The 23174-nt window shown below is 46.9% G+C and overlaps 1 protein-coding gene across 1 annotated transcript; it reads left to right on the plus strand.

Annotated features, from left to right (window-relative positions):
* Positions 1 to 819: 819 nt before the first annotated feature.
* On the plus strand, positions 820 to 22707 carry LOC145356596 (E3 ubiquitin-protein ligase TRIM47-like). The gene is made up of 8 exons (XM_080209380.1): positions 820 to 1825; positions 4631 to 4726; positions 6713 to 6946; positions 10940 to 11108; positions 12595 to 12633; positions 16483 to 16536; positions 17814 to 18095; positions 22382 to 22707. Exons 1-8 carry the CDS (start codon positions 1247 to 1249, stop codon positions 22705 to 22707), a joined length of 1779 nt encoding a protein of 592 aa, XP_080065506.1. The 5' UTR covers positions 820 to 1246.
* The last annotated feature ends 467 nt before the right edge of the window (positions 22708 to 23174 follow it).

The following is a 23174-nucleotide window of genomic DNA, read 5'->3' on the forward strand; positions in this document are numbered from 1 at the left end:
AGACCGGGTGTCCAAAAGATAGGCACACCCTACATCGAGTTTAAGCAAGCATTTTATACTATTTTACAAGCATATTAATCAATTACACAATATCTTGTTCTCCCCTAATTGGTGGTTCCTGTCCTATCAGTGAGTTGTCGTTCCCCTATTGGCTCACGGTGCCCCACATTCCCATCCCCTCTACTCCCCTTCCAACCACGTTTCTTGTTATCGCGAGAGTACATATCATAGTGTTTATTCAATCTTCTTACTTGATTAGTTCTCCCATCTGTCTCATCTAAAACTATTTAACATGTCCAGTTCATACCGGCTGTAATCAATCTTCTGCTAACTTAATTACCGACGTCCCGACTATCTCAGCGACTGTCATCCCCCTGTAGTTAAGAGGTATGCTCAGTTGCAAAAGCAACACATCCTGCTTACCATTTGTCTCCTAATCTGGGCCCCCATACGTTCCTCCCACTGCCCATCTGGTGTTATCCCTACCCAATAGGTGGTTTCTTCACTGTCCTTGACCACAGTTCTGCTAGCATCAGCGAATTTTATACTCTGTGTTTGTGATTAAAACCAATTATTGTTCCCATAATGTGGTTTGACCATGTGTCTGACTATATCCATCTTACCTGACTTTAAGCTATTTTTCTATGGTGTACAGGTATATGTGTTAACAGCATCTTTACCTGCTGTTCACAGCTAATAACCACTGTGCTACCGTTCCTTTATTCATTTTGCTTTCAATTTCCAGCCTTGACACGTAGCCCCAGTAAATTGCCTGGGCTTGTAAAATCTCACCCTGTGTGCTTCCCATCCCCACCCCCTTCCCCCTTATTAGGAAAAGGAGGAAGTGTTGGGAATGAAAGCGAAACTTTGCCTGGGAGGTTCCTGGAACTATTTTGGAGAACGCAGGGCAGTGTGGAGTGGAGAGAGAGAGGGAGAGGGAGAGAGAGCTGGCTGTTGGAAGATTTGGCTGTAAATTTTGACCTGGGGTTATCAGCTGTCAATGAATTGGGGAGGAGGAGGGAATCCGATCTCCACGGGAAGCAGGGAAAACAGGAACCAAACCAACAGTAAACAAGAGAGGGGTTCACATAGTGTGGCTGTGTCTATGAATCGACAAATTGTCTCGATAAGAACTTGTTCTACTTGCTGTGCAAGAGCAGACTTGCTGATTTCCCAGGCGAGAATCCTGCCTTGGTTTCCTGTTGGACTTTAACCTGACTTCTTACTGCGTTGGGTCCCCATCGCCATGGCTTCGCCGCTGGGCTCTCAGGATAAGTTTGTCTGTGCCATCTGCCGAGACATCTTCAGCAATCCAGCCACTCTCCCGTGTGGCCACAGCTTCTGCCTGCAGTGTGCGCAGTGTTACTGGGAGCTGAACTCCAGCCCAGACAGATCCAGCTGTCCGCACTGCCTCCAAACCTTCAGCCCCAGGCCCAGCCTGCACAAGAACCTCATCCTGTGTGAAATCCTGGAGGAGCTCAGGTCCAGCGGCAAGCTCTCAGCTGGGGCTGAGGCCGGCCCGGAGGACGTGGCCTGCGATCTCTGCGCCCGCACCAAGCTGAAAGGCAGGAAGTCTTGCTTGGATTGCCTGGTCACCCTCTGCCAGGGCCACCTGGCAGCCCACGAGAAGAGCCCAGCTTTCGGGGACCACACCCTGGTCGACCCAGTCAGCCAGCTGAAAGTCCAGCAACAGTGTGCGGCGCACGGGAAACCTCTGGATCAGTTCTGTAGGACGGACAGAAGGTGTATTTGTGAGCTGTGTGTCGGCGAGCAACATCTTATTCACGAAACTGTAACTGTGCCAGAGGAAGTGGACAAACGACAGGTAAGGGAATCTAGGCCATAAAACATGATGTGGGTATGCCGGCGTTGGACTGGGGTAAACACAGTAAAAAGTCTGACAACACCAGGTTTTAGTCCAACTTATTTATTTGAGAATAGACTCACAAGCTTTCGGGGTTAGTCCCTTCATCAGGTGAATGGAGAGTTCTGGCCTCAGACAGAGCATATAAAGCACAGACAGTTTAGAGATTACTGATTAGAATGATAAACTGTCTGTGCTCAGAGCATATAAAGCACAGACAGTTTAGAGATTACTGATTAGAATGATAAACTGTCTGTGCTTTATATTCTCTGTCTATCATTCTAATCAGTAATCTCTAAACTGTCTGTGCTTTATATGCTCTGTCTGAGGCCAGAACTCTCCATTCACCTGACGAAGGGACTAACCCCGAAAGCTTGTGAGTCTATTCTCAAATAAATAGGTTGGACTAAAACCTGGTGTTGTCAGACTTTTTTTACCATAAAACATTAGACAGGGGTCGTGGGTGGAGAGGGGGGACTGGTGGTGTTGAGATGGCGGCGCATGGGCCTGTTTCCCCGGCTGATTTTTGTTGTTTATAGGTCTGAGACAGAGACCCAGTTTCAGGGTGGAAGCTATCAATATTGAGAGTTAAAATCCAGATCGTTCCACAGTAATGTTCTTGAATAGTTGTGTGTAGACAGTGAATAGTACATACCCAGAAACCAGTAAACAGGGTACTTGTCTTATCCGAGGGAACGCTGACTGAGTATTTAATACCTTTTTACAGTTTTTTTTACAGCACAGTGGGTTAGCACTGCTGCTTCACAGCTCCAGGGTCCTGGGTTCGCTTCCCGGCTCGGGTCACCGTCTGTGTGGAGTTTGCACATTCTCCTCGTGTCTGCGTGGGTTTCCTCCGGGTGCTCCGGTTTCCTCCCACAGTCCAAAGATGTGCGGGTTAGGTTGATTGGCCATGCTAAGAAATTGCCCCTTAGTGTCCAGGGATGCTTAGGATAGAGGGATTAGTGGGTATAATATGTAGGGGTTTGGGGGTAGGGCCTGGGAGGGATTGTGGTCAGTGCAGACTTGATGGGCCGAATGGCCTCTTTCTGCACTGTAGGGTTCTATGATTCTATGATCTTTGCTCTGAAAGCACATTACCCAATAAATTTGACATTATCGAAACTAATTCTTGCTTTTCAACAAGTAGAACCTGTATCTCCTCATCATTCTCATCGGGTAGAGGGCCTGAGCATCTTCAGCGCAGATGAATGGATAGCATCCCAGTCATCCTCAGCGCTGCCTGCGAGGTGTAGGTCAGCAAGCGTAATTTCTAAGTTTCCACCACACATCCCAAAGCTCTTTGAGATACTTTTAAAGTTTGGTCACTATCGCGATCTAAGAAACACAGTCACCTCACACAAACAGCGATGTGATAATGATTAGGTAATTTGTTTTTGTGAGGTTGACTGAGGGATAAATATTGGCCGAGACACTGTTCTCCAGTGCCAAAGGATCTTATATATATGCCAAAGGGGTTGTATCAGAGATGAGGGGGTTGGACTATGAAGAGAGATTAAATAGACTGGGTCTGCACTCGTTGGAGTTTAGAAGGATGAGGGGGGGATCTTATAGAGATGTATAAGATAATGAAGGGGATGGATAGGGTAGAGGTAGAGAGATTCTTCCCACTTAGAAAGGATAGCAGGACTAGAGGGCACAGCCTCAAGATAAGGGGGGGGACAGTTTCGATCGGAGTTGAGGAGGAACCTCTTCACTCAAAGGGTGGTGACTCTCTGGAATTCTCTGCCCGTTGAAGTGGTGGAGGCTGCCTCGCTAAATATATTTAAGTCACGGGTAGATAGGTTTCTGATAGACAAGGGAATTAAGGGTTATGGGGAGAAAGTGGGAAAGTGGAACTGATCCACTTCAGATCAGCCATGATCTTATTGAATGGCGGGGCAGGCTCAAAGGGCTAGATGGCCTACTCCTGCTCCTATTTCTTATGTTCTTATGTTGCTTGAAAGATCGCACCTTTAACAGTGCAGTTTCAGACTAGAGTGTCAGCTGAGGCTTTTGTGTCAAAGTATCAAAGTGGTTTTTGTTAGACAGAAGAAGGTTAAGAGGTGACCTCATTGAGGCATACAAGATGATTAGATAGGGTGGACAGTGAGAGCCTTTTCCCTCGGATGGTGATGGCTAACATGAGGGGACATAGCTTTAAATTGAGGGGTGGTAATTATAGGACGGATGTCAGAGGTAGGTTCTTTATTCAGAGGGTAGTAAGGGTGTGGAATGCCCTGCCTGCAGCAGTTGTGGACTCGCCAACTTTAAGGGCGTTCAAATGGTCAGTGGATAGGCATATGGATAACATTGGAATAGTTTAGGTTAGAGGGTCATTAGATTGGTTCCACTGGTCGGCACAACATCGAGGGCCGAAGGGCCTGTACTGCACTGGAATGTTCTATCTGGAGTGGAACAAGAACTCACAATCTTCCTGACACTGGGTCAAGGGGGCTGACTCAGGGTTGACACAAATGAAAAGGAGGAATTAGGACCTGTGTCAAAATGTTAGGATTAAGGAGAGACTTTAAAAAGATGGCTTGGGAAGGGAATTCCAGATCCTGGGGCTCAGGAAGCTGCTGGCAAAGGTGGGGCAATAACAATCCAAGATCCTCAAGATGCCAGAATTGGAGAACTGAAAGATCCTGGAGTGTAGTAGAGTTTGAGGATTGTATGGAGGTGGGGGATTTGAAACATTTGGGTGTAATTCAGGCAACCTCACGGTAGGTTATTAATCGCATGTGGGGTTTTTTTTTCCCCTTCTAGAAACTGATTCTCCAGGAGTTATCTCGTCACAAACAACAGCTACAAAACGCATTAGCAGAGACCAATAATCTTCAGCTAAAAGCTGACTCAATTAAGGTAAGCACATTGGTAATTCTGGACTTCATAAAAACACAAATGAGGGGGGAATTTCTGCACTCACAGGGCCACGCATCTGATGGATACCCTACCCCAGAGTGCAGTGGACACTGGAACACTAAACAAATTTAAGGAGATGGATAGATGGGCTTTTAATTAGTAACGGGATGAAGCGTGATGGGGAGTGGGCAGGGAGATGGAGATGAGGCTGAGATGAGAACAGCCCTTGAATGGAAGAGCAGGCTCGAGGGGCTGGATGGCCTGTTTCAGCTCCTAGTTCTTAGGTTCTTCTAAAACAATGAGATTTTCTCCAGATAGACCATAGGAGTAGGACAAGGCCATTCAGTCCCTTGAGGCTGTTCTGCTACTCAGTTAGATGGTTTCATCTGCTTTGGTTCCACATTCTTTAAGAGCATTGGCTAACAAAAATCTATGCATCTGAACTTTTACTTCATCTCAAAATGTTTTGGAGCGTGGAGTTCCCGATTCCCACTTTGTGTGAAGAAATGTTTCCTGACACCATCCTAAATGCCGATCTTGGGTTCATGTCGCACTATCTGTAACCCCCGTGACTTGCCTGGGTTTGTAAAACCTCACTTACTGTCCTGTCTGGAGACAATACACATCTCTTTAACCTGTGCTCAATGCTCCTTCCACTCACATTGTCGGCCACTTTAAGTCTTGAACAGCAGGTTAGGTGTAAAGACTCGCATTCTAATCAGTAATCTGTGGAGTGGCACGGTAGCGCAGTGGTTAGCACCGCTGCTTCACAGCTCCAGGGACCTGGGTTCGATTCCCGGCTTGGGTCACTGTCTGTGTGGAGTTTGCACATTCTCCTTGTGTCTGCGTGGGTTTCCTCTGGGTGCTCTGGTTTCCTCCCACAGTCCAAAGATGTGCGGGTTAGGTTGATTGGCCATGCTAAAATTACCTGTTAGAGTCCAGGGATGTGTAGGTTAGAGGGATTAGCAGGTAACCGTGTAGGGATGCGGGGTTAGGTCGTGGGTAGGATTATGGTCTGTGTAGACTCGATGGGCCGAAGGGCCTCTTTCTGCACTGTACGGTTCTATGATCTAAACCGAGTGTGCTGTTATATGCTCTGTCTGAGGCCAGAACTCTCCATTCACCTGATGAAGGGCAAACTCTGAAAGCTTGTGAGTTTACTATCAAATAAATAGGTTGGACTTTAACCTGGTGTTGTCAGACTTCTTACTGTGTTTACCCCAGTCCAACGCCAGCATCTCCACATCATCATCCTAAATGCCCAGACCAAAACTTGAAGTTTATGCTTATCCTGATCTCCCCCACCAAAGTAAATAGTGTCTCTTTATCTGGCTGACACAGTGCTTAGCACTGCTACATCACAGCTCCAGGGACCCAGGTTCAAATCTTGCCTTGGGTCACTGCGCGGAGCCTGCACCTTCTCCCCGTGTCTGCGTGGGTTTCCTCCGGGTGCTCTGGTTTCCTCCCACAGTCCAAAGATGCGCCGGTTAGGCGGATTGGCCATGCTAAATGCACAGGGTTATAGGGATAGGGTTGCGGGGTTAGGGTGGGGAGGGGGTTAAGACCTGGATGAAATGTTCTGTCGGAGAGTCAGTGCAGACTCAATGGGCTGAATGGCCTCTTTCTGCCCAGTAGGTATTCTACAATTCTATGGAATCTATCAAATCTTCCAAATTATTTTGCACATCGCCAATTTCCATCACTCTATCAGTGTTGGCTGTGTCTTGAGCTGCTGAGTCCCACAACTGGATTTGCTCCCTAAACTCCTTTTTATCTCTCTTTCTCCTGTGTTTGGTGTGAAATTTTATTTGTTAATCCACCGTGGAGTGATTTGTCATGTTTGGCTATGTTAATGATACCTCATAATCACAAGTTGTTGCTGAACCTTTCAGTCAGATGATCTTTAATAGTTAAGGCAGCGTGAATCTAATCAATGCGGCCTGTCCTCATTCGGGAATGTTGCCAATTTTCCTCTGTTGTTAATAGAATTCCGCAGAGGGGGTGAGAACTGAAATCACCGAGAAACTCGCTGCCATGATCCAAGCCGTGGAAGCAGTCCACAGGGAAGCGATTGGGCTGGTTAATAATGACGAGCAGGTGGCACTGCGCCAGGTCGACAGCATCAGGAGCCAACTCCAACAGAGGGGTGCTGAACTCAGCAGGAATGAGAATCAGCTGAGCTCCCTGCTGAAGATCGATCACCAACTCATCTTTCTGCAGGTAAGGACATCATTTCACATTTGTTGCTGGGGCTGGTGTCCCGAGGGAGATGTCCAGTTGTCCAGGGATGCTAAGAGCGGGATGTCCAGTTGTCCAGGGATGCTAAGAGCGGGATGTCCAGTTGTCCAGAGATGCTAAGAGAAGGATGTCCAGTTGTCCAGAGATGCTAAGAGAAGGATGTCCAGTTGTCCAGAGATGCTAAGAGAAGGATGTCCAGTTGTCCAGAGATGCTAAGAGAAGGATGTCCAGTTGTCCAGAGATGCTAAGAGAAGGATGTACAGTTGTCCAGAGATGCTAAGAGAAGGATGTCCAGTTGTCCAGAGATGCTAAGAGAAGGATGTCCAGACATGTCCAGAGATGCTAAGAGAAGGATGTCCAGACATGTCCAGAGATGCTAAGAGAAGGATGTCCAGACATGTCCAGATGTCCAGAGAAAAATGTCCATTTGTTCAGGACATCATGTTCTTCCACTGAGGGCTGAAGGTTGGGAATCTGTTTCATGTTTGCCGGGCGGGATTCTCTGATCTTGTTCACCCCACCCCCCTGCTGCCAGCAAGAACGGAGAATTTTGTATTCCAACCAAAACTCCTTTCACTCCCAGTCACCGGCGAGATCAGAGATTTCCGGCGATCAGCCTTTGCTTTTCCATTTGTTAATTTTCCATAAGTTATTTCCATCAAACAGCTATCTCATTGAGGGCCAGATATTCGTCAAGGAAAAGTGGGATTGGGAAATTTTGTAGGATCAAGGATTCCATCTTGATTTTGGAAGAGCCTTGCTATGATCCTGATAGAGATCAGCATTGTTTTCTTTAGAATGTGGATGCTCATATTTATTTAAAGAATAAAGATACAAGCTTACTACATAAAAATCATGAATGCTAATACATACATTCTATCTTAAATAGTGAAATTACAGATAATAAAAGTACAATGCACTCAGTTACTTTCAATCTAAACTAATTTTTAACTCCAGTTGCCATCTATATATTCAGGTACAGGCTGTGGTTTCTTGGATTTTCCATTTGCTTTTGCAAGGCTGTCCCTTCACATCTCCTCTAACCATCCTACAATGTTATACTCTTATTCAACAATTTTCTTAGGGGTAAGTTTTTCACTCAGAGGGTGGTGAGTGAGTGGAATCGGCTGCCGTCGGTGGTGGTGGAGGCGAACTCGCTGGGGTCTTTTAAAAGACTTCTGGATGAGTATGTGGGATTTAATGGGATTGGGAGTTACAGATAGTTCTATGGCCTGGTAGGTATGGATGTGATCGGCGCAACTTGTGGGCCGAAGGGCCTGGTTGTGCTGTAGTGTTCTATGTTCTATGTTAACACAGACCGCACAGCATCTTCAGCATGTCCACCTTCCTGGTTTAAGCATTCTTTACATTTGATGTTCACTCTCAAGTGAATAGTTGTATCTAAAACTTTGTCTGTCTCTCCTTCTCGCCCACTCTCAGTTTGGCTCTATCAGAAGTTCAATTCTTTGGGAGTTCTTCAGTCAGCAAGAGGGTTAAACTATTTTAACCAAAACACAAAGTTTCACCTTACTTCCATGGCTGTAATTCAAACCTAGAACCCAATCTTATGTTTCAAAAGACATCCTTTGATTACATTTTAACTTTTGCTGAGTATACAGCTGCAGTGACCTGCACCACATTAGGAATCTTGATTTAAGAGAGAGCTTGCCTTTCTCAGATATTTTTTAAAAAAGCTTCCGGTATTTTTACTTCCCTTTCAGTAATAAATTCAAGGTCTGTCTTTTGAGCTCTCGCCTTGTTGGTTTGCACCATGGCCCCATCGTCTTATTGACCCATTTCCGTTTACAAAAATCGGAGGCATCTCCCTTCAGCTTCTCACTTACCTTGTCTGGTCCACTTTACTTTGGGCTGGGATTTCACTCTTTAAATCAGTTGGCAAATACTCGCGCACTGTAATTCTGTCACAGTTTTTCCTGGCCTGAATAAATCCCAACCCATCGCCAATCTGTTATGGGGCTGTCATGATGTTTCTCCTACTGTAGTTCAAACTATCATTTCCCTTAAGTAGCCAGACAAAGTCATAGAGTGATTTAAGATGATTTATTACTGTAGCTAAAAGACCCTGACTAAATCTTGAAGACCAGAGCGCAGAATTCAGAAATATACAAACAATTATAGTTTCAAATTTGATTACAAGTAATTGGCATATACCAATAAAAGCATAGGAGTTATCTCTATCCACTCACAATTATTGATTAAGGTTACATCATGCATGCACAATGGTATAACTTCCAATGAAAAGTTGTGCATGTTATATCATCAAGCAATCCTAGGTCTTTCTCTGACCAAAGGGATATCAACCTCCCTTTCCATTGTTGCTTGTTCTTATGAGCAAACATGAGCTACAGTTGCACATCATTTAATTCAATGGTCCTTGACTCTCATCTGGGTTGAATCAAGACTTGTGGTTTTTGCTTGGCTTTCCCTGTGTGACTGAAATACAGCTTGCAGCTCATATGACTTTTAAACTTGTGCGATTATTTACCATTTCACTCACCTAATTTGCACTCGGTGCATAACCAATAAACCAGAGTCTACACAGTTTGCTATAAGTTCTCATGTAATAGAAAGAAAATAGCCATTCAGAATTGTCCCTTCTCCAGAAACCTGTCAATGAGTAATAAGTAGGGAAATCCCATTGTAAACACCTTTTAGTCTATTTCACACCTCTTAATCTTCTCCAAACAAACACAGAGGCATGGCAAGACCACTTTAAAGATAAAGATCCAGTTATCGCAAGGTATTAAAGCTGTCAGTCAAACAAAGCTAACCCGCTCCCTTTGCAGCTGTGTGAACAGATTCTTGCTGGACTGAGTCGGCTAGTCATTCCTGTATTTATATTTGATGTGAATGAGTCAGTCCCTCAAGTGTTTACTGATAATTCCACTCAATGAGCTCAACTGTTCTCGTGAGAGTGAAATGACTGGGTGGAGCATAAGTATCAGCGCACAGCACTTAACTCGAAACACTTGTTTCTGTCTTGTTAAATCTCTGCAACTCTATAGATTTGAGAAGCTGTCACGAGAATGTTTAATAGAGATGTTTCGTATTTTGTTTCCCACGTACCCTGATCAAATCAAACGGTTTATTCTGGGGTAAGGGTTCCTGGCACCTCCACCTGTCCAGCCTGAAAAGTAAGACCAGTCCCACACTAGATGGATAGGTCAGTGTTCTTGGGGCTATTGAGGATGGGGCAGTGTTACTCAAACTCCAGGAAGAAATAGGGAGAAAGGGCAGTGCAGTCAGTGTTAGTCCTGAAATTGAATTTAAGCTGATGGTGTGATTTACAAAGAACAAAGAACAACACAGCACAGGAAACAGGCCCTTCGGCCCGACAAGCCCACGCCGCCCATTTTGACACTCCGTAGGTGCCTCATTCCAATCCTTCTTCTATCTATGACTTTTGTCTACGCCTCTTGGACTCCACAATAAAGGGGTGTCAATTTAGAGCATTATATGTGCGCCAGATTTAGGGAGGTCTAATTTAGGGACAATTTGTTAACACCAATCAGCCTAAAAGCACGTTTTTGGGCTGTGGGAGGAAACCGGAGCACCCGGAGAAAACCCACGCAGACACGGGGAGAATGTGCAAACTCCCACAGGCACCGGCCCAAATCGGAGATCCGACCCGGTTCCCTCTAACGGCACAGCAAACAGTGATAGTCACCGAGCTGTCGTGTTATCCATTGTGCTTTGTTCACCACAGAGGGTGGTGAATCTCTGGAATTCTCTGCCCATTGAAGTGGTGGAGGCTACCTCGTTGAATATATTTAAGTCACGGGTAGATAGGTTTCTGATAGACAAGGGAATTAAGGGTTATGGGGAGAAAGCGGGAAAGTGGAACTGATCCACTTCAGATCAGCCATGATCTTATTGAATGGCGGGGCAGGCTCGAAGGGCTAGATGGCCTACTCCTGCTCCTATTTCTTACGTTCTTATGTTTATCCCTGATAGGAATCCAGTTGTTTAAAAGCAAGCGTGCAACCTCTGGATTTCCCACAACAGAAGACAGATGTCAAGTCCACAATGGCTCAGATCAACGCAGCTGTCACAGAACTTGCCACATGGGTCGAACAGCGAACGCAGCTGTTCTCCAAGCAAATCCTCAAAAAACGGAACAGCGGTTAGTGATTTCATACACTGTTTCAACCTATTACTGTTTCAGCAATATGGATAAGGCAAGTGACTATTATCTAAAGAGTAGGTGGGACTTTGCACAATGGTTAGCACCGCTGCCTCACAGCACCAGGGACCCTGGTTTTGATTCCCAGCTTTGGTCACCATCTGCGTGGAGTTTGTGCATTCTCCCTGTGTCTGCGTGGGTTTCCTCCGGGTGCTCCAGTTTCCTCCCACTGTCCAAAGATTAGGTGGATTGGCCACAGACCCAAGGCCAGACTTGAACTCGAATCCCTGGCATTGTGAGGCTGAATAATCATAGAATACCGTACAGAAGGAGGCCATTTGGCCTATCAAGTCTGTACCAACCACAATCCCACCCAGGCTCTATCCCCATAACCTCACACGTTTACCCTGCTATTCCCTCTGACACTCGGGTCAGTTTAGCGTGGCGAATCAACCTAACCTGCACATCATTGGACTGTGGGAGGAGACTGGAGCACACGGAGGAAACCCACGCAGACACGGGGAGAATGTACAGGGTCCTGTGCAGACTTTTGATGACCTGAGGCTGGAATTGAACCTTGGTCCCTGGCGCTGCGAGGCAGCAATGCTCATTACTATGTCACCTTTTAAAGAGATAGGTCCAAAGGTGCAATTTATAGAACCCCGACAACACAGGAATTAACTTTTCATTGCCTCAATAAAATCACCACTCTTAATTTGAGAAAAAATCTAAAGGAATTTAAGTCATGAAACTTAAATCCATCTGAAAAGGTTTGGGGACCACATATGAAATGTTAAGGTGGCGTACAGTCCCCGGGCTGCAGGTCGAAGAACTGCGGCTAAATCTGGAACTTCGTTATGCCATTGAAGCCTAGATGCAGAGACCAAAACCTGTGTTGCAAACAGTCCTGATCAACATCTGACCCGAGACTGGATACGGAAAATTTTCACACGTCCTAGGCAGCCAGCTAAAACGGGTGTGTTTTCCCTTGGGAGCAATAGGTTGATAGGTTTCTCTCCCTATTATGTACATATAATATGTATATTATAGGTAATAGAACCTATTGTGTATTATGGACTAGAGGTCACAGCCTCAAGATAAGGGGGGGGTGCAGTTTAGGACAGAGTTGAGGAGGAACTTCTTCACTCAAAGGGTGGTGAATCTCTGGAATTCTCTGCCCGTTGAAGTGGTGGAGGCCACCTCATTAAATATATTTAAGACACGGGTAGATAGGTTTTTGGTAGGCAAGGGAATTAAGGGTTATGGGGAGAAAGCGGGAAAGTGGAACTGATCCACTTCAGATCAGCCATGATCTTATTGAATGGCGGGGCAGGCTCAAAGGGCTAGATGGCCTACTCCTGCTCCTATTTCTTATGTTCTCAGTATTGAAATGATAAATGAAGTAAATGGAACAATGTAACTTGCTGAAGATCACTGTGGAAATTAGCCTTCAATGATTTCACCTCACTATGTTTGCTTTGTGTAGAACATCCAAAGGTGAAGAACAGTGAAGAGTTCATATTTTGTAAGTATTTTTGATTCTACACTAAGTCCAGATGTGATTTGTCAGTTGTTATATGTTCCAAATCAACAGGTTCTTCACTGAAACTCTATTGAAACGGGGCTTTTACTTGCTGGCTTCATTAGGCCAGAGGCACAAGACGGATCCTCCTTGCCAACCTCACACATGCTGTCTTCAGTGTGAGACTGGGTTAAAATTGGCCCTGCTGCTCCCAGTATTGCTAACACATTAAGGCAAACTCTGGGTATGAACAGTGTCCCTCTGCTGCAGACAGCAGCTGCCCCGGAGAGGCTGAAAATATGGTTCTGAGACATCATCAACAGATATTAGGTCAGATACCAAATCTTGAACGAAAGGTAGATTTTGCAGAGTGTCTTAAAGGAGAGAAAGGTATCAAGGCAAAGAGACGGAAGGAAGAAATGGCAATGTTCTCAGCAATGACTGAAGCCATTTAAAGAAGGCACATGATTGGAAGACATGAATGGAGCCAGGTAAGCCAACTGGACAACAGGGCAAGAGGTGTTGGAGGGTGGTTGTGTAATCAGGCAAGTCAAAAACTTTCAGACAGGTTGAGAAGTACGAGAAGGGAAAGTTTACCTTTGTCACAATCACATAGGATGCCCTGTGTTACTTTGTTAAGAGCTGCGTCAGCACGGTGAAACAGGCGCTGATACGAGGGATCCAAGCACGGAGTTCTGGGATTTGGGAAAGGACAATGTTTGTACACCTGAGGGTCGAAAGGGAAATTGGAGATGGAGCAGTCGTTGGCAAGAATGGAGTGGTCAAGGGAGGAGAGAGGTGACGATGCAGTTTTGAGGGAGAACCGGACTGTATCAGTTAACAAGGGAGACAGGATGGGAGACTGGGTGATCGCAGTTTAATGACAACTTAATAGAGATTTTGGAAACTAAAGAAAAATATGAATCCTGGTAGGACAAGAAGGCGACCAGGATGAGAAGGTAATTCACCAATACTCCAATACTGACCGATTTCCCCAATAGAACATTATATAGTCATATTAACAGCACAAATTGCAAATCAACTTGTCAGCTTTTGATTTGTGTACTATTTATTGTAACAAATAACTCAATCAGGTTCCTAAAATTTATAAAGCTTCAAGTAAGGTTTATTTATTAGTGTCACAGTAAGCTTACATTAACACTGCAATGAAGTGACTGTGATTGGTATGTGGCCTGAATAACTCAGAAGAGGCGGTTGGCAGCGCCCAATTTGGACTTTAAAGAAGCCATTGGAATAGTTTTATTGCTGGAGATCGCTGTAGAAGGGGTCCCTGAGCTATGGGGGGAGCGGGGGGCAGGCAACAATATCCTCCAGCGAGGGGCGGGGGAGGCACCTCCTGTAATCAGTCCTCAATGAGAGAGCTTGTGTAAACCAAATATTAAAGGGCCCTCACGATATTGGAGCCCTAATATCACCACCAGGTAGCCAAAGAAAGGCCATGACAATGCAAGAGAAAACATATTCCAGAGAGGTGCAGGTGGATCGCTGTAAAGGAACACCTGGACTATCTCAGGGGCAGGGATTCCACACCTGAGCAGGTCTCACAAGTGGCCATGGAGATGGCCACTTTCAGTATCAGTCCTCAGCTTGAAGCTGACTCCACATTGTCCCTCTGGATAGAATCATAGAACCCTACAGTGCAGAAAGAGGCCCTTCAGCCCATCGAGTCTGCACCGAACACAATCCCACCCAGGCCCTATCCCCATATCCCTACATATTATACCCACTAATCCCCTCTAACCTACGCATCCCTGGACACTAAGGGGCAATTTCTTAGCACGGCCAATCAACCTAACCCGCACATCTTTGGAAGGAAACCAGAGTATCCGGAGGAAACCCACGCAGACACGAGGAGAATGTGCAAACACCACACAGACAGTGACCCAAGCCGGGAATCGAACCCAGGACCCTGGAGCTGTGAAGCAGCAGTGCTAACCACTGTGCTACCGTGCTTCCCTGTCTGAAGGCACAGTCTGAAGTTTGAAGGCACAGACTCGGAGATGGGAGCTGAGGAAGTGGACGTCCAGACTGAAATGGAGGTTGAGGAGGAACCCGCGTCGCTGACCCTGCGACACTCCCTCCGGAAACACGGGTCCCCCTCTCGGTTTGCACTGTCTGACCCAGCCCCACCTTCAACAGACCTCAGACCAATCGCTAAACAACAGGAAGGAACTTCTCACCGTGGGGACACTGAGGGGGAAGTGGACTGAAGTGGGGGGGGGGGGATGTTATGACAGGAAGTGACAATTCCATGGATAGGACCTGGTTTGTAAAAGATAGCTGTGGTCTGGCCTGTGTTATTGTAGAATCCCCACAGTGCAGAAGGAGGCCATTTGGCCCATTGGGCCTGTACTGACAACAGTCCCATCCAGGCCCTATTCCCATAACGTCACACTTGCTAATCCCCCTGACACCAAGTTCAATTTAGCATGGTCAATCAGCCCGACTCGCACACCTTTGGACTGTGGGAGTCCACACAGACATGGGGAGAAAGTGCAAACCCCACGTAGACAGTGACCCAAGGCTGGAATTGAACCCGGGTCCCTGGCAGAGTGAGGCAGCAGTGCTAACCACCATGCTGCCTGGGCTGATTCTCTACACAGAGTTTGTGCATCCCAACAAAAGACTTGATGTACAGTAACATTGATGGGATTATCTTCAACACCTTCGCTTTTCTCTGCTTTGGCTTCTCACTGTAGACAAATCCTGGCGCAGCACTAAAAGAAAATGCCACTAAAGTTAGAAGAGAAATTCCGATTCTGCAAGGGCAGAAAGAACATTTAAAACGGGTGGTCTGGCTCTTCCGACGTGATCCCAAACGGATCCCTGGGATCATTATGGAGCAAGCAGGGCCAGTATCTTACAAGGTTAAAGTCTAGGGTAGAACCTCAAAGAAAGGTTCATTGATAGATCTCCCCATGGGCTTCATGGTGTACAAATCCCCTTATCGAGTGAGTGGAGGCTTGCCCAATGGGATGGGACCAATGGGGGGGTGTTAAAACCTGTTGCTCTAACCCAGACTGTTGTTGGGAGGCCCCGGGGTACAGTCTTACCAGCTGTAAGGCACAGGCACAGCGCTTCCTTTGGCTTCCAATAAAAGGCTTCTGGTGATGGGAAACTGGGCAAGGCTGAATTACTACGGCACGGTAGCACAGTGGGTTAGCACTGCTGCTTCACAGCTCTAGGGACCTGGGTTCGAATCCCAGCTCGGGTCACTGTCTGTGTGGAGTTTGCACATTCTCCTTGTGTCTGTGTGGGTTTTCTCCGGGTGCTCTGGTTTCCTCCCACAGTCCAAAGATGTGCGAGTTGGGTGGATTGGCCGTGCTAAAATTGCCCCTTAGTGTCCTGGGATGTGTAGGTTAGAGGGATTAGTGGGTAAATGGGTAGGGTCAGGGTGGGATTGTGGTCAGTGCAGACTCAATGGGCCGAAGGGCCTCTTTCTGCACTGTAGGGTTCTACGGTTTTTACTAAGTCTGCCCCTGCCCATCACTGAGAGACGAGCAACTTCAAGTTTTGGCTTTCAGGGATAGGTGAACAGCCGGTCAAACGACAATAAGCATCTGGAAGCTTGGCTAAATAATTGGAAATGGGCCTAATTTTGGGTCAGTCCTGGGCAGTTCCGATTCTGGACCCAAAGAGATTTCCCCTCACCACCTCCTGGTCTTTACCCAGGGAGTAACTTCAACCCTCAGAGCAAATTATTCTATTGATATCTCTCCTTATTGATCTATTTAATGTGTTTAATGAGATGTTAAATAAAATAGAAATGTGTGCCTGCAGCTACCTGTAGGATCTCACTGATTTTTGTCTTATTGTGTTTACTTTGTACAGCCACTCAAATCAAGAACATACCCAAGACCGTCTCTAGAACATATTACTTACAGTGTAAGTGTTCCTGACCAGTGCTGTGTTTTGTTCAATGATGGTTTACATTCTGTTCGATTTGCCAAATCCGCAAATAGTTCACAGGAAGTGCTTTGGAGCAACACTTCCACTTCCTGGTTCAACTCAGTCTGAAATGTGGACTGTCGGAACGACTGGAAGAAGCTGTTGTGGAATTAAGTGGCCAAAATGATCCAGATTTTCCTGCTGGCCAAATCGCATGGTCCCTCGAATGGCAAACACAGCAACCGTTCCCTGGTGGTGGGAGGTACAAAACTTCCCCAGTGTACTGGTCCAGAAAACCATCCAGGAATTCCTCCTCGACGATATTGCGGCTAATTTGATTTGCCCAACCTGTACGCAGATTAACATCGCCCACAAGTACAGATCTTCCCTTTTCACGTGCATCTCTAATTTCCTGTTAAATGCCATCTCCAAAATCACCAGCTTAGGGGTCCATAGACAACCCCTACTCATGCTTTTTGCCCCTCGGTATTTCTCAGCTCTACCCACACAGATTCCACACTGTTGGAGTGAATATCCTTCCTCAGTGTGATGTTAATTGTCTCTTTAACCAGCAATGTAATTCCACTGCCTTTACCTTTTTTGTCTATCCTTCCTAAATTCTGAATGCTCTTGGAAGTTCAGTTCCCATCCCTGGTCACCCTGCAACCACGTATCCATAATCCCGGTTATATCATTCCCGTTTACAACTGTTTGTGTAACTAATTCATCCACTTTGCTATGAATGCTCTGAATGTTAAGTGTTAGGCGACACGGTAGCACAGTGGGTTAGCACTGCTACTTCACAGCTCTAGGGTCCCGGGTTCGATTCCCGGCTCGGGTCGCTGTCTGTGTGGAGTTTGCACATTCTCCTCGTGTCTGTGCGGGTTTCCTCCAGGTGCTCCGGTTTCCTCCCACACCCCAAGGATGTGCTCTTAGGCTGATTGGTGTAACAAATTGTCCCTAAATTAGTCTCCCCTCAATCTGGTTTCCGATGGGGGTACCATAAGCATAGACATGGGTCAAGGGTGGAGGAGGAAAAACACATTGTTAAGATGGCGGCATGGGCTCATTGGGCCGAAGGGCCTGTTTCCCGTGCTGTGTTGTTCTTTGATTCTTTGATCTGAGTGATACAGTTTTTCTCAAATCCCCTCCTGCCCCTTATCCTAAACCCATGCCCCCTCGCGAGGGGAGCCTAAGAGGAATAGCGACTCCAATCTGTCTTTTCAAACACGTGTTGTAACAAAGGGATTTCCTTTCTTTCATTGTCTTCACAGATGCTGGAAGACTCCGATTCAATTTAAACTCTGCAAACGGCTGTCTTCACTTCTCTAACAGGTATCAGGCAGTGTGGTATTCAACACCAATAAATTACCCTGATCACCCAGACAGATTTGATCAGCAACCACAAATCCTGTGTGACTCTGTCTGGATCGGCAACTTCAGTCGTAGATATTTTGAATTTGAATTGTTCAAAAATCAGAGGAGTGACCATATTTGCCTGGGCATCACACACTCTGATATTGAAAGAAAAGGCATTAGCCTTTCCTCTGCGCTGGGTAGGTATAACCAGTCCTGGTGTTTAGATTTGCACCTAACACCACGCGATACTTTCTTAATCTTTGAGAATGGAGTCGAATCTGACGTACCAAGCGTGAGCTACAACAGGATTGGAATGTTTCTGGACAATCGGAGCTTGTCGTTTTACAGTGTGACAGACACAATGACCCTAATCCACAAATTTACAAATATAAATACACAGACAGCCTATCCTGCTTTTCGAATGGGAGCTGGAACAGCCCTGAGACTCTGTCAACTTTGCTAAAGACTAGTTTCTACAACTGAGAGTCCTGTATCGAATGCCTTTGGATAGAATGTAACTCCGACACCCAGTGGCCATTGATGACTCGTTTAGTTTAAGGAATTTGGACAGTTGCATTCACGACCAGCGCTCACAAGTGCGGCGCTGACGGGGTTTGAATTTGTAAGTGGGCGGCTGGGCGATGCCTGTGCGCCTCTAAGCTGTGGGAGGGGAGAGAGGTACAGTGATCCTCATGGGAATGCAAGATCCCCCCGAGCCACATGCCACCCTGATTTGGAAATAGACAGATAGCTTGTAAATACAATGTATGTTCTGTATCAAGTGTTCACACTAATTCAACATTATAATGAAGCAAGTGTAAGGTGATTGAGATTGGTAGATGCTAATTGTAATCAAATTTGAAACTATAATTGCGTATGTATCTCTGAATTCTGCATTCTGGTTAGTTACAGGCTGTGACCTGCCAGTTTCTGAGCTACGTAACTTGATTAAACAACTGCTTAAGAGAGCTCCGTGTCTTGGTCTGGTTACTTGAAGGATAAAGTTGTGATCAATTAAAAAACTGGACATCAAAGCCCGCAACACTTTTCTATTAAACATCTTCAAAGAGTTGACAATAGTTAGTTTCAATATTGTTAACAATATACTGGCGCAGATTATCCTCTAGATAACTAGCTTAATATAATAACAAACTAGCATTGCCTAAGAACCTGGACAGTCTGTTATGATATGTGCATATGGTTGGCCAGACTGACATTTATCGTCTGTTCCTCCAGGTGGCGGGAGAAAGTGTTGGTCAGCTGTCTTCTCAAACCACTTGAATTGATATACCGACAATGCTCTTAGGGAGACTGTTCATAGATCATCATAGAACCCTACAGAGCAGAAAGAGGCCCTTCGGCCCATCGAGTCTGCACCGAACACAATCCCACCCAGGCCCTACCCTCATATCCCTACATATTATACCCACTAATCCCTGTAACCTACACATCCCTGGACACTAAGGGGCAATTTCTTAGCATGGCCAATCAACCTAACCCGCACATTTGCTGATGACACAAAGATAAGTGGAAAAGCAAATTGTGCGGAGGGTGTGGAAAGTCTGCAGAGGGATCTAGATAGGCTGAGTGAGTGGGCGAGGACCTGGCAAATGGAGTACAATGTTAGCAAGTGTGAGGTTATCCACTTTGGCAGGAATAATAGTAGGAGGGATTACTATTTAAAGGGCGAAAAGCTGCAGCATGCTACGGTGCAGAGGGTCCTGGGGGTCCTTGTGCATGAGTCGCAAAAACCCAGCCTGCAGGTGCAGCAGGCGATCAGGAAGGTGAATGGGATGCTGGCCTTTATAGCGAAGGGGATTGAATATAAAAGCAGGGAGGTCTTGCTGCAGCTGTATAGGGCATTGGTGAGGCCGCAGCTGGAGTACTGTGTGCAGTTTTGGTTGCCGCACTTACGCAAGGATATATTGGCCTTGGACGGAGTGCAGAGGAGGTTCACTAGGCTGATACCGGAGATGAGGGGGTTGGACTACGAAGAGAGACTAAATAGACTGGGTCTGTACTCGTTGGAGTTTAGAAGGATGAGGGGGGATCTTATAGAGACGTATAAGATCACAAAAGGGATGGATAGGGTAGAGGTAGAGAGATTCTTCCTGCTTAGAAAGGGCAGCCTCAAGATAACGGGGGGGTGCAGTTTAGAACGGAGTTGAGGAGGAACTTCTTCACTCAAAGGGTGGTGAATCTCTGGAATTCTCTGCCCATTGAAGTGGTGGAGGCTACCTCGCTGAATATATTTAAGTCATGGGTAGATAGGTTTTTGACAGACAGGGGAATTAAGGGTTAGAGTTTAGAAGAATGAGGGGAGATCTCATTGAGACGTATAAGATGATGAATGGGATGTCATTGGCAAACTTACCGATCCAACCCCCCCAACAAAGTCATCTATATAAATGACGAACAATAGGGGGCCCAACACAGATCGCTGTAGTACGCCACTGATCACTGGCCTCCAATCACTAAAGCAGCCAACTATCGCCACCCTCTGACTCTTCCTGCTAAACCAATTATAAATCCACCCTGTATCCCATGTGTATTAGCCTATTTAATAAGTCTCCTATGTCGGACTGTGTCAAATACTGAAATCCATGTAAGCTACTTCAACCCTCATCCACACAGTAGGCTACATACTCAAAAAATCACCACCATCTACAGGTTCCCCTCCAAGTCACTCATTATCCTGACTTGGAAATATATTGCCGTTCCTTCACTGTCACTGGGCAAAATCCTGGAACTCCCTCGCTAACAGCACTGTGGGCGCACCTATGCAGAGGTTCAAGAAGGCAGCTCACCGCCAGCTTCTCAAGGCAATTAGGGATGGGCAATAAATGCTGGCCTAGACAGTGATGCCCACATCCCAAAAATGAATAAAGGAAAGGTGAGTATCAGCATCTGCCATGCTGCCTGAATGCCCGTATCATTCTGTACCTTCCTGAGATTCACAGGGTGAGGGCTTTTCTTACGAGGAAAGGCCCAGTAGGTTGGGTCTGTACTCATTGGAGTTTAGAAGAATGAGAGGCAACCTTATTGAAACATATAGGATTGTCAGGGGCTTGACAGGGTAGATGTTGAGAAGTTGTTTCTCCTTGTAGGAGAGTCTAGAACTCAGAGGACGTAATCTCAAAGGGGTCACCCATTTGAGACAGAGATGAAGAGGAATTTCTTCTCTCAGAGTGAATCTCTGGAATTCTTTACCGCAGAGAGCTGTCGGGGCTGGGTGGCTAATCTAGACAGATTTTTAATCAGTAAGGGAACCAAGGATTGCGGGGATAAGGCGGGAAAGTGGAGTTGAGGATCAGATCAGATTTGTCATGACCTCATTGAATGACAGAGCAGATTTGATGGGCTGAATGGCCTACTTTGGCTCCATGACCCATCGACATGACCATGGCGTGGCCCATCCACATGATCGTGGCATGACCCATCCGCATGACCATGGCATGACCCATCCTCATGACCATAGTGCGTGGAATCGGCTGCCATGGAGGCAGATTCAATAGGGTATTTTAAGAGACTTCTGGATGAGTTCATCAGACTTAATAGGATTGAGGGTTATAGGTAAGCCTAGTAGGTAGAGATATGATCAGTGCAACTTGTGGGCCGAAGGGTCTGTTTGTGCTGTAGTTTTTCTATGTTCTATGATCCATCTGCATGACCATGGTATGACCCATCCACATGATCATGGTATGACCCATCCACATGATCGTGGCATGACCCATCCACATGATCATGGTATGACCCATCCACATGATCATGGCATGACCCATCCACATGGCCATGGCATGACACATCCACATGACCATGGCTTGACCCATCCACATGATCATGGCATGATGGCATGACACTTCCTTGGCCAAACAGTGCTGCTGTAATCTCGCTGACTCCAGTATGTCCCGTAGGTGGGGGGGGGGGTCTGTGATCAGTGTCTCACACAGTTGGGGGGGGGGGGGGTCTGTGATCAGTGTCTCACACAGTGGGGGGGGGGGTCTGTGATCAGTGTCTCACACGGGGGGGGGGGGTCTGTGATCAGTGTCTCACACAGTGGGGGGGGGTCTGTGATCAGTGTCTCACACAGTGGGGGGGGGTCTGTGATCAGTGTCTCACACAGTGGGGGGGGGGTCTGTGATCAGTGTCTCACACAGTGGGGGGGGGGTCTGTGATCAGTGTCTCACACAGTGGGGGGGGGGGTCTGTGATCAGTGTCTCACACAGTGGGGGGGGGTCTGTGATGAGTCTCACATGCGGAGGGGGGGGGTCTGTGATGAGCCTCACATGCGGAGGGGGGCGGTCTGTGATGAGCCTCACATGCGGAGGGGGGGGGGTCTGTGATGAGCCTCACATGCGGAGGGGGGGGGGTGTCTGTGATGAGTCTCACATGCGGAGGGGGGGGGGTCTGTGATGAGTCTCACATGCGGAGTGGGGGGGGGGTCTTTCTCACACATGTGCTGCGCTCACCTCCTCTGCTGAAGTACGTGCAGCTCGTACGCCTCTGGATCCAACCCTTCCTCGTTCTGCGGCTCTGAGACCGGCCGACTCAGCCAGTTCAGGGTGGTCAGTCTCCGGCCTTGCCCGAAGGGTCCCGGCATCTCGTCCCCTGGATCCCGCGCCCGACACCAACCGAGAGGAACCTTTCCCAGCTATGGGTCACCCACAGCTGACTCCTTCAAAAGAGATGCTGGAGCTCAGAGTCGGAGAGAAGGGACTTGCTTTGCCGTTTGCCAGCGACGAGACAGAAGCTTGTCGGAAGTTAGCTTCGGGTCGTCGGGTCCAGCTTGCTACACAATCTCTCGGATAGAGGCTGGTGAATGTAGTCACTGGAACGTTGGCGGAGCTGTCACACCTTGTGGGAGGAGTCACAAACATTTCCCACAGGTGTGTTTTAACCCTTCCAGTCCCGCTGCCTGTACTTCCTGGGCAGTGCAGCGTGTAAGGGCCCCCTCTCTTGACAAAATCCATGAATGTTTGCATAAGATGTGGATGTTATTGATGTTTTTCTCTTTTAATCCACAGGTGTTTCAGTCCTCCTTGTTGTCCAACGAGGGACATACACGCGGTGGGTCGTGCGAGGGCTGCTCTTGGATGTTTCGAGAGTAGCCTAGTGCTTCACATTGTTAGTGTACGCTTAAACTGGACAGGCAAGACGACAGCTCAGTGACTATCACTGTTTGCTGTGCAGATACATGGATTTGGGCCGGTGTCTGTGGGAGTTTGCGCATTCTCCCCGTGCTTGCGTGGGTTTTCTCCGGGTGCTCTGGTTTCCTC

This window comes from Carcharhinus amblyrhynchos, chromosome 21 (genome assembly GCF_965287045.1).
Source record: "Carcharhinus amblyrhynchos chromosome 21, sCarAmb.v2.hapA, whole genome shotgun sequence".
In the NCBI taxonomy this organism is placed as follows: domain Eukaryota; kingdom Metazoa; phylum Chordata; class Chondrichthyes; order Carcharhiniformes; family Carcharhinidae; genus Carcharhinus; species Carcharhinus amblyrhynchos.

Bases quoted from the DNA above. Each gene is read 5' to 3' on its own strand.
- LOC145356596 (XM_080209380.1), top strand. From the start codon at position 1,247: ATGGCTTCGCCGCTGGGCTCTCAGGATAAGTTTGTCTGTGCCATCTGC. The intron at 4,727-6,712 runs GTAAGCACATTG...TGTTGTTAATAG, and splicing joins TAAAAGCTGACTCAATTAAG to AATTCCGCAGAGGGGGTGAG. The intron at 18,096-22,381 runs GTAGGTATAACC...CCTCTGCTGAAG, and splicing joins TAGCCTTTCCTCTGCGCTGG to TACGTGCAGCTCGTACGCCT.